This window comes from Canis lupus, chromosome 23 (genome assembly GCF_003254725.2).
Source record: "Canis lupus dingo isolate Sandy chromosome 23, ASM325472v2, whole genome shotgun sequence".
In the NCBI taxonomy this organism is placed as follows: Eukaryota; Metazoa; Chordata; class Mammalia; order Carnivora; family Canidae; genus Canis; species Canis lupus.
In genome coordinates this window covers 46052936-46065059 of record NC_064265.1, presented here as the reverse complement: position 1 = coordinate 46065059, position 12124 = coordinate 46052936, and the positions used below count along the sequence as shown (strand labels likewise).

General features: G+C 41.3%; 1 protein-coding gene across 7 annotated transcripts in view; it reads right to left on the bottom strand.

The window, feature by feature from the left end:
- The window catches only part of MED12L (mediator complex subunit 12L), a 323628-nt gene that overhangs the window by 5941 nt on the left and 305563 nt on the right, over positions 1-12124 (bottom strand). For 6 of the 7 annotated variants that reach the window (XR_004808722.2, XM_025436195.3, XM_025436196.3 and 3 more), the window contains one exon: positions 1057-1138. Coding sequence is in view for 6 of the 7 variants with exons in the window: in XM_025436195.3 (XP_025291980.1) it covers positions 1057-1138 (82 nt within the window). In the remaining variant the exon portion in view is untranslated. Of the gene's footprint in view, positions 1-1056; positions 1139-8623; positions 9240-12124 lie in introns of those variants that run through there. The other variant, XM_035705231.2, reaches the window with a different exon arrangement.

The window sequence follows — 12124 nt, the reverse complement described above, 5'->3', positions numbered from 1 at the left end:
GGAAAGGGAAGGGGAAAGGAAGGGGAAGGTAAAGGGAAGGGAAGGGGAAGGGAAGGGGAAGGGAAAGGGAAGGGGAAGGGGAAGGGAAGGGAAGGGAAGGGAAGGGAAGGGAAAGGGAAAGGAAAGGGAAAGGGAAAGGGAAAGGGAAAGGGAAAGGGAAAGGGAAAGGGAAAGGGAAAGGGAAAGGGAAAGGGAAAGGGAAAGGGAAAGGGAAAGGGAAAGGGAAAGGGAAGGGGAAGGGGAAGGGGAAGGGAAGAACGGGAAGGGAAAGGAAAGGAAGAAAAAGGGAGGGAAGGGGAGGAGAGGAAAGAAAAGATAAAAGGAAGGAAAGGAAAAGAAAGGAAGGAAAGGAAAGAAAGAAAGAAAAAAATGATCCAGGGAATGGTGACAGAGTTGGCACCGGAATTCAGACTTCCTAACTCCCAGGCCAATATCCTTTTGGGTCACGGGGGGTTCGATTCGTGGGAGCACACTAGCAGCCGAGCCAGCACCTAGATGGGGTTGTGGGCGTCGCCCTAGAGAGGCAGCACAATTAAAAGCAAAAAAAATCACAGCAGCATAGCAGCCGGAATTACTGGGGACAAACTGCCCTGCTCTGCTGCCCGCGGTCTCTGCACGGTTGTCAGAGGGAGAGGACGGTGCAGTGGCCGGGACAGTCACGGCCCCAGGGACCAGGACACGTGCTGGCCTTCCTCCCCGAGGGACTTTGAGGGGCCACGTCCCTCCTCCACCTGCAGTTGCACGGGGGTCTCCCCCAACGAAAAGAGACATTTCCAGGTTCACATGGAACAGAGGAAAACAACTTCTCTGAACTGAAGAAAAGAAAAAAAAAAAAAAAAAAAACAGTGGGACTTTGGGCAGGGGGTGGGTGGGGCGAGCAGGAAGGCGCGGACTCCAAACCCAAACCCAACAAACCAAACCAGCCTGGACTCACGATGCAGGTGAAAATGGTACCGGAGGAAGGCGACAGAGCAGTTTTTGAGGGGTCGCCCCTTGTTTTGCCGGCTTGCTCCTAATCCCCGGGGAGCCACGTGCTCCGCGCGCAGGGGGACTTACTGGAGAGCTGCTTCTGGAGCTGCCGCACCAGGGCCGCCGTCTGCTGCTGCTGCTGGGTCTGCTGCAAGCCCTGCCTGGAGAACTGCAATCGCAACAGAGCACAGGAGGGCATGAGTGGGCGCCGGCGTCACAGGTGCGGGGCCCCCCACGCACCTCCACACCTCCCTTGGACAGAGATACCGCCCGGGTCCCCGCCGACGCACCTTCACACCTCACCTGGACAGAGACTACCGCCCGGCCCCGTCCCCCCCGCCCCCCGCCACCGACACACCTTCACACCTCACCTGGACAGAGATACCACCCGGGGTCCCCCCCCCCCCTGATGCACCTTCAGCATCTCACCTGGACAGACTACCACCCGGAGTCCCCCTGACGCACCTTCACACCTCACCTGGACAGAGACTACCACCTGGGGTCCCCCCGATGCACCTTCACACCTCACCTGGACAGAGACTACCGCCCGGGGTCCCCCTGACGCACCTTCACACCTCACCTGGACATAGACTACCACCCGGGGTCCCCCCAATGCACCTTCACACCTCACCTGGACAGAGACTACGGCCCGGGGTTCCCCCCCCCCGACACACCTTCACACCTCACCTGGACAGAGATACCGCCTGGGGTCCCCCCAACACACCTTCAGCACTTCACCTGGACAGAGACTACCACCTGGGGTCCCCCCCCCCGGGATCCTGCCCCCCACCCGGCCTCTGATGCTCAGTATCTGAAGCGCTCGATCCCGATCCGTTGTAAATGCCCTTCTCCAGGGGCCAGGTAACATTTATTTGAAGGGCCTGATGAAAGAGTCCTCTCTAGGGGAGGCCCCAGGGCCAAGTACCCTCGTGATCTGCCCTCGCCGGGGGCTGTTAGCATCACACTCTCATACGCCACCTTCACTGGCAACATGAAAGTTCTCGGACCAGAGGATCCGCTCAGCTCCGCAGGCCTCGGCCCGTATGGACAGGGACAGAATCCCGTGGGGCAGAGCAGTGGCCCCTCCGTCCAGGGCTCATCTGGGACTCTGCCCTCCCATCGGATGCAGGAGGAAGTCAGCCAACGCTACCATTTTCTCTGATGCCAACCAAGCAGGAAAATAGCACCTTGCCAGTTTTTTTTTTTCTATTGCCCAAATCAAGGAGGAAAAATAAAGCAAAACTCTACCTTTTATTCCCAAGGAAATGTGAGTAAAATTAAAAAGTGCTTCCTTTCCTATTCAGTGGTTTCTATGTTTATTCGGAAATATTACCTACTTAACAAAAGCAAATATGCTCCTCAGCAGTGTGCTAGGCATTGTCTGTATACATCAGCCCATTTACACCTGACCAGGTAACACCTATTCTCAATCCTTTATCCAAAGTCCTTGCATATATGATTTACTATGACACATCCATAATAAACCCACCAACCAAGGCCTAGGACAGCACCACACAATCAAACACTAAATTTCTGTAGCAAAACACACAACTAGTCCTTGTCTTGCAGGATGAGACTGATGACCACTCAGCTCAGCTTCTGCAACCCAATGAGCTATAAATAAAATTTCCATCTCAAAATAAAATGTCGAGATTCAGTTCGGAATTTAGAAATGAACATAAGGGATTGTGAACCTTTACTACTACTCTCATTTAGCAGCTGAGGGAACGGAGATACCAAAGTGTCCAGTCACCTGCCCGTGATCCCTGGAAGTAATGGGGCAGGGATTCAGACAACACTTTTGGGATTCAGAGCTTCCTATCTTAACTGCAATCCAGCGCTATCTTTAATTGGGAATATTAGCTTCCAAGTACTAATTTACTTGGAAATAATCACAGCATCTAAGGGGTGGGCTGCAAGGATGTCTAATCTTAACTTCTCATTTAATTAACTAACATATTGAGGTGCACAGTGCAGAAATACTTAACATTTATCCATTCAAATACTTAGCTGTCTTCTTTTAAGTTCATTTAAAATCTGCTACAGAGAGAGTAATTCACGGGATAGAAATAGGGTGGGGAGTCCATATTCTGAGGAGCCTCTGCAGTAACTAAGACATAGGAAGCCCATGTGCATGAGTGTGTGAGTATGCATGCACACATGTACGCAGGTATGGGTGCTCTGCTGGGTGGCCTTAAGAGTATCCTTCAGAGGACCTCAAGATTACTGGGGGCATCTGCATAGTTAAAACCATTTTCATGATAATACTAAGGCATTAGGTGTTCCCGCTCTCCTTGTCTCAGAAGTATACAATGCAGTTTTTCAGAGGCTATATAATGTGTGATCTTCAGACATTAAAAAAAATTCTAAAAAGGTAAACAAAGTCATTCTCGCGAATGTTTTCCTTTGAAAAATATTCATATTTCCATATTCATTCATTGCTCATAAAAGTGTTATCTCTGGTTAATATGTAATGAGAACTTTAGGATATTAGTAAATATTGGTAATATTTCTGTTTTAATTTCCGATAGAATAAATATTATTAGACACGCAAAAGCTCTTTGGGTCCACAGTGATTTTTGAATGAGAAGGAGCTCCAAGGCCAAACACCAGGACCAGTTTCTTTAGCGCCCCCCCCACCCCCCCGGAAGGAAGTGGTGGGATACGGCTTGCAGTCCCCAGTCTCCTCAGTTGTAGTGTTTTCCTGCCTCTGTTTCTCTCGAGGCCACTCGGATATAAGATTTAACTTGCTTCCACCTGTATGTGAATGCCAGCAGGTAAAAGATCCAACTGACAATTTCCCTGGGCCCTTGGAGCACCTATGGCCAGGGAAAGGAGAGAGTGCCACCAAGCTCCACATTTCAAATCAAGTCACTGAGCTCTTGCAAAACAACAACAACAAAAAAACTGGCTCAAAAAGCAAAAAGCCATCAGAGGAAATTTAAAGAGTCATCCTCCTAGGCTCTTACCCCAGACTTCCTGAATTTAAATTTCTGGGGCAAATGTGCTAGAAATCTGTATTTTCAAAGGGTTCCCCTAAGCGGCCTGATGGTAGGCTAGACTTCAGAACCATCCCTGGAGTGGAAGCTGGAACTTCTAATTGACCAAAACGGGTCAATCAATACATGAGACAACTGAGGTTTACGAGAAGTAAAATAAGTCTAAAAATCACTATCTGTGTATGGTCAACCTTTCATGCTTAAATCTGGTAAATAAAGAGGAAAGATTTTTCTGCACTTTATCAGTAGGAGAGATGATCACGGTTTTGTTCACCTCTGTGCCTCTGCAAATGTTAATCTCTCCTCCTAGAAACCCTTCTTTCCCAACTTCATCCTACCCCACAAGCTCCTAAAAATCTGCTTGTCCTTCAAAGGTCAGCTCAAGTGCTTACCTACTCCCTTCAGAACTGGAAGAGCACATCGCTGCTCTTGTATCCTGTAGAGATGCCTTTGTTATTAAATACGGTGTACAACTGCTTCTCTCCCTAATACTCTGGATCTCGCTCCTCTTGGGGTCAGGAGCTGTGCTGTGCCCCTGCTGCAACCACAATGCAACGCACAGAGCTCAACAATGTCCGTCAGGTACAGCCAACTAGCCAACAGGGCGTAGTTACTCTCCACTAAGAACGTTCTCTGCTGAACTCAAAACAATCATTTAAAAATTGATTATGATGGATTTTCAACGATCCCTAAGTCCCTATTTTGACAACATGTGCTTATTCAAGAATATTCAATGTTCCTGTTCAAGCATGACAAGTCATTTCTAGTTAAATACATGTCATTGAATCATTTCTCAGAAAAGCTGGGCCCTTCTTTGCAACAGCAGTGGACACTGACGGCCCTGCGCAGCTGCAGGGCTGCTGAGCTGGTGGTGGGCCTTCACATTGCCTCAAACCTTGTTTACACCTCCTGCCTTCCGAACTGGGTTTTCCTTTACTTATGGATCATGTGTGGGACTTTTGTTCCTTCACTGCTATGACATTCGACAAACAAGTCATTTGACAGTAGTTAACCAAATCCAGGCATATCTGGGGGTTCTAGGAACACCAAAGTGAGCAAAGCACAGTTCCTGACTCTGAGAGCTGTGTCCTAAAACCTGTGATCACACTATTGGTGAGCAAAAGACACGGCAAAGCACCAAGGTAACATTTATTTGAAACCTGCACTGCCCACGGACAGCATGCAGACAGTTAGGGGTTCCTGTGATGGATGGAGTACAACCCTTTATCAGTACCAGCTCCAGCACAAGGACTGCCGGGGCCCCTCATCTGAGTGCCTGGACAGAAGTACGCACACTTAGGTGGCACACTCAGAAAGGACCAGCAGCAAGAGATTTCAGAGTATTTGGCATGAATTTGTTTGCAGTTTAATTAGTAAGTTGCACACAGCCATTTAAAAAAAATCTGTACATAGCTTTTTAGAGGAAAAAAAATCAAATCTATCTTTCCTCTTACCAGACATCTCCCACAAATGTCTTCCTTATCCCTCCAAATATACATTACATCTCCTTTCCATTCAAAAAGGAAAATAAAAATTAAAACATCCAAATTCCTGCAGAGGATGGTGATAATGGCTCAGTAAATTTCTCTGAAGGAATTTTTCCCATATGAAAAGGAAAATACTACCTAGCTAGTTTTGAATTCTAGAGTCATTTGATGACAATTTTCTCAATTTCTCTGAATGGAACATATGAATTTTGTAGGAAGACTATAAGACAATTTCACACACAATCTTTAGCTACAAATTAATGCAACTGTTAAAGTAACTACGCTTCCTTTACGCATATTTTTATAAGGCATCATATTCAACATAATGTGATACTGACACAATTAATTTAAAAAGCTGACTTTTTACAGTATTCTGTTAGCATGTTTTCCAGGTCACCCATTTAGGACACCCTGAATTTAAGATGAAAAGAAAGGATACAGCAGGATAATGGAAACTTTGTTTTCCTAAAAGCTAAAAGCAGTTTTAAAGAAAAGATCACGGCCCATTAAAAACTTCAGTGAAGAGTTAATTTAATCATCACAATTCAAAAACTTTAAAGGTTCTTTTCAAGACAAGAACTGTAATTTAGGTTAAAACTAGAAAGGCCAAATATACTTTTCCAGCAAGGGTGCCTAGTGTTTCCTTCCAGATGCCCTTTCATCAGAGACAAGTAAGCAAATGACTTAAGTAAGCAAATGACAACACAGGCATGGATATTAAGCTGACACCACATTTAATTTGTAAGCGTGGACCTTTGAACACTTTCTTCCTCTTTTCACAGAAATGCTCTGTTTTCTGATGATGCTTTTTGAAAAAGCAGCAATTTCCGTTCTAAGTTACTTTGACTCATAGGTTCTACTCTCATAGAAGGGACCAACCTGCCTACAAGCATGTTAACAATCAAGTGCCACATGTTCCAGCTGTTGCTGCCAACGAGGACAAAGAGCACTTGAAAAAAGAATCCTACTGCCTTTCCAGGTCCACTGCATTCAGTCTCCTCCAACAAGGCTTCCTGAGCTTCTCCTACTCTTCCTGACCTCTGCTGCTACAGGTTGAATTATGTTGTCCCAAAAAGCTTTGTTGGCATCCCAACCCCCAGTACCTCCAAATTGATCTTATTTGGAGATAGAGTCCTTACAGAAGTAATCAAATTAAAATGAAGTCATCAAGATAGGACCTGATCCAATGTGACTGGTGTCCTTGAAAACTGGGCCCAAGCACACATAACCTCATGAGAGGATGAAGGTAGAGATCATGTTTGTTTCTATGAGCTGAAGAATGGAAAGACCACCAGCAAACCTCTAGAAGCTAGGGGGAGTGGCCTGGAGCGGATCTCTCCCTCCTGGCTCCTGGAAGGAACCAACTCTGCTGCTGACGCCTTGATCTTGGATTCCCAGCCTCCAGAACTGTGAGGTAACACGTTTCTGTTGGTTAAGCACCCCAGGGTGCGGGTGCTTTGCAACAACAGGAGCCCTCGCAGACTCACTCAGCTTCTCTAGTACTTATCCTGCTTCCCAAGTGCCATGCCACTGTTCCATGCTTTCCTAGGATTCTAAGCTGTCTAGGGGCAGGGAGCATGCTTGGCACTTCATTAGGGTGCTCATGACCTCTGGCCCAGTGCCGGGCTCTACTGTACACGACAAACAAGCACTAGCTGAACTGACTGGTGAATGCCACCAGATAGCAGCTGGGCAAGTCACAGGGAGGGTGGTGGCTGCGTCAACCACTACCACTTCTCCCCTGAGACTGCATGTGAGTCAGAGCTCTGAATGAGTCAGAGCTGACTTCTCACTGACAGCCAGCTCACTGCTTGGTCTCCAGCAAAGAAACAATATCAAATTTTAAGAAATTATAAGAATGACAATTTTTTCTTAATATTGCTGAGGTTTGCTGCTGCTATTGCTGTTCTGAAGATAAACAATTAGAGATAACTTTATTCTTGTGCTCCTATTTTCTTTTATTGTAAGAAAAGAAAAAAAAGGAATAGAATATATATTAAAATATCCCAGCAGCATTATTTGTGAAATTGGAAACAATATCAATAGTTCAGCAGTAGGTGGGTGTTAAGCAAGTAAGAGCAGAGGAAAACAGCTGACTTCACAGCTATATAAAATTACAAACATGTAGATTATGTTAATAAGCTTAAAAAAGTATATATAAGTACGCTGAATAAACGTATGCTGAAAAAAGAACTAATCACAATAATGTAAAATTCCAAGATCATTGACTATGTCTTTAACTTTTAATTCTGAATTCTGTTCCTCTAAGTAATATTTTAAATTTCCTAGCCTATCCTAAGACTATGATATACACAATATTTCTGCCTTTGTACAGGCTGTTTAGATTAAAACACAGTGTCTAGATATAAAAATAAGTCATTATGCTTCCAAAACAGCTTTTAAAAAAGACTTCAGCTGAAAAGAAAATCAAAAAGGCTTGAGAAAGCCTACTGTGGATTTTACTATCCATTAAGACTTGTAATGAAATTTTTTGTTTCTCTGAAATTACTTTACTATGAACACAGTGGGAAAAAATCATGGGCCATGTTTTGACTAATCTGCTCAATCCCTAGGATGTGTTTTAAGCTAGTGAGTAAAATATAACCTACTACGTTAAAAACTTGAAAACTGTCGTAGAGGTCAAAATTGAATACATTTGACATAAATTCTTTACACATAATTAATTTATTAAATATTCATGAAACTAATTAGGTGAATAGAAAGATATAAAATTCTCTTACATTAGATATGCTTTCATTCTAGTGGAACATGGGGAAAGAGTCTCTTATTCTTAACTGTGCAAAAGCTGATCTGCTTCAAATTATAATAAAGAAATTTAAAGACAATTTCCACCCCAGCCCTATAAATTTGTGATAGTTTCAAAAAAACTGTTGTTTTTTTTTTCAAAATCTTACCCAAAATAACCATTTCATTTCAGGCACTTGATATCAATATCCATCTGTGTTTATATAGCACAATTCTCTAAGCATAAAAAAATTTTATGCATTTAATATTTTATGGTATTTCCTATATGTCATATTATAAACCAACTAAAATAGTATTTAATAATAGGTGGATGAAAGGCCAAAGAGAAAGACAAAGATGCTTAACTGCAGGCATTGAGTCCTGTTTTTGGTTGAAATTATGAACTGTTTTATAAGGACATGTGACCACAAATTAAAGTCAACATTTTTGAAAAGTAAATTCACAGTCTGCGGATGGCAGTTATGCATCTGTGTGGTTGAATAGAAATAAATTTAAAAATACAGATTATAAGATTTTATTATTTGTGAGCCAATTATATGTACATGTTTCATGTTTATTTACACATAGGAATCAAAGATTAAAAAGCAGCTTAAAACGTGCGATACAATATTGTTATATATTAAAAGGAACCGAAGCAGTTCTACATTTAAAATTTGCTTTATTGGCACACAAGGTACTATGCAGTCATTTCCTTATTAGCAATGACTAACCAAAGAAGTTACAATTCTTAAATAAATGAGTTCCTTACAACTATTAATCAAGTGTTCATTAATGAATTTGCATGGATCTCTGAAAAGGTATATTATTGTTATTTCCCAGTTCTTCACATGAGCCTCTGCTGCTCACGTGAGCATTATAGCATAAGAAGTCTTTGTTTTAAATTAGAAAGGAAAAAAGGTTAATTAAAACTTTGCCATGTCAACATCGAATATCCCAAACACTCAACATGACATCATCTGCAGATACGTTATCATTCATTTCTTGGTTTTCTGTCAAAATATCTCCGGAATGTTTTCTTCTATAAAGAAACAAAAGAACAGGACTACTTTAAGCTTTTTTACTAGCTGACAGAGTAACCTATGGGGTGGAAAGTGAATCTCTAAATTGGCTAATGTGACCTAGTAGATGCCTAATGTGACTGTGGAATACCGGATGAAGTGGGAGAAAGAATCTAAACTCAACCCTAGTAGCTGAATGTTTTAAATATAAGAGTCAATGGGGTGCCTTTCTCAGTCAGTTAAGCAACCGACTCTTGACTTCTGCTGAGATCATGATCTCAGAGTTGTGAAATCGAGCCCATGTTAGGCTCCACACTGGGCATGGAGCCTGCTTAAGATCCTCTCTCCCCCGCTTCCCCTCCACCTGTGTGTATGTGTGTGTCTCTCTCTTTCTCCAAATAAAATATAAAATAAATAAAATAAATAAAATAAAATAAATAAAATAAAATAACATTATAAATTAAATTAAATTACATTACATTACATTACATTAAATTAAATTAAATTAAATTAAATTAAATTAAATTTAAAAAGAGTCAAATGGTAGCCTTCATATATAAAATACAACTTAGGGAGACATAGATAGACAAATAGGGAAAGAAGGGAAAGATCTTCCTTAAATAGAATACCAACTGTTAAAAAAATACTGGAGCTAGTTAATCATTATTTCTCCACCAGCATAGCAAAACTGAATTGGAGCAAGATTAATTTAACAAAGGCTAACACTAGCGAGTACAGGCCCATGAGTAAAAGAACACTTAGATTGTATCAAGCTATCCCCATAAATTATTTATTAGCTACAAAAGAAAAATCAATACGCTCACGGTGGAGATATCTACCATAACACCTCAAGAAAAAGACTGATGTAATGACACCAATAATGTATATCCTAATGTGATACCTGAGAAAGATACATCACCTCTGTGATACTCCTGCCGGAAGTGCATGATCTGAATCTAATAATGAGGAAACATCAGACAAATCAAAAACTGAGTTACACTCTAAAAATTCTACAAACCTCAAAATGTCACTGTCATGAAAAAACAAAAACAAAAAAAACAAAGACAAAAAGGGGCTGCAGAATTGTTCCAGATTAAAGCTAAGTAAAAAGACATGAAAGCAAAGTGTGATCCTAGACCAGAAAAAAAAAAAAAAAAAAAACTGCAAAAAGGAAAATTACTGGTGCAATTGGTACCATTTGCAAAAGATGTATAGATTGCAGTATTGTATTCACATCAGATTAACTGATTTTAATGATTGCACCAAGTTTTTGTAAGAAAGTACCCTTGTTCCTAAAAGACCACAGTGAAGTATTTGGACTAAAGAGGCATGAGTCTGCAACTTACTCATATGTACGTGTGTGTGTGTGTGTGTGTGTGTGTGTGTAGAAAGAATAATAAAGCAAATGTGACAAAATATTTTAGTGAATTTAGAAAGAGAAATTATGATAATTCTTTGTATTATTCTTTAATTCTTCTGTTAGCTTGAGCTACATCTTGCTCTTGGGTGAGACGCTAGGGAGAAGTAGCAGAACCCATCCCAAGGAGACCCTTCTACAACATTTGTAAGTCAGCCAATCCCTGCTAATACACCTCTGATGATGAAGAATGTAGGCTGCCTGTGGATGCTCCTATACTGCCTCTACTTGAGAAAGGATTTTTAAGATAGATTGCAATAAATGTCACAGATATATTTAAAAAGGGGGTGGGGAATGCCTGGGTGGCTCAGCGGTTGAGCGTCTACCTTTGGCTCAGGGTGTATGTGATCCCAGATTCCCATATCGGGCTCCCTGCATGGAGCCTGCTTCTCCCTCTGCCTGTGTCTCTGCCTCTCTTTCTGTGTCTCTCATGAATAAATAAATAAAATCCTAAAAAAAAAAAAAAAAAAAAAAAAGGAAAAAAAAAAAGAATCGGAGCTAGAAAAACAAGATTCATGATAAAGAAGAATTTCCTTAAAAATGGGGCTCAAACTAGCCAAGGCTTGTAAAATGCCCTAAGGTGTCCTATTCCAGTCGCTGATACGCGATCGTCAGTCTATTTGGCCACTACACTCTTTATCACCTAGCTCTCCTGATCTGATGTCTCCTACTACAGCCCTGGCTCTGTCCTTCTTTCTTTAGTGCAAAAGTGGGAAAACCATTCAATCTTTATAATCCTATCCTAAAAAGAGTCTATACCAGAGTTTCCTAAAGTGCAGTAGTAAGCTAGCTCACGTTAGGTAGGACTCACTCTACACAACTCATGTTGTTCAGTTAACCTTTGGAATAAATATTTATCTTTACAGATATTTCCAATATGTGGCAGGTGATGTGACCATTGATGGTAGTAATACAAATTCCTTTTAGGACATACTTATTTAAGTAAACAGAAAACAAGGCAATTTAAAGAAAAATGCTTAAGTAAATAATATGGCAGTTGCAAAAATAAAGGATGTGTAAACTACTGAGGTTTCAGGAAACACTGATGCTATGCATTTCACATTTTCAAAATCTGACTTCCAAAGCTAAAGAATTACAGGACTATATTAATTACATGAAAATTCTTATGGAAAATAACTGGCTGAAGTCAGAGTTTCTTTTATAGCAGTAAAGATAATATTTAGAAAGCACACTCATGCTTTTTTGAAATTATAGTGAAAACACAAAGATAATCTTGTAAAAGATAAGGTAAATTATCACTTTAACGTTTAGAAGAAAAGCAGCGTCTCAACATAAATATTTTAGGCCATGAAAAAGTCTGGAAAAAAAGTCTGAAGAGGAAAAATGATGTAACTACTTAACCCCAAATATTTATTTATATCTTCCTGTGAAAACAAATATACTACTCTGATACAAGTTCTAGGGAAAATTTGTGATGGCATATTTAAGCTACTTCGATTCTTAACAAATGATCTTATGGGATGAAAA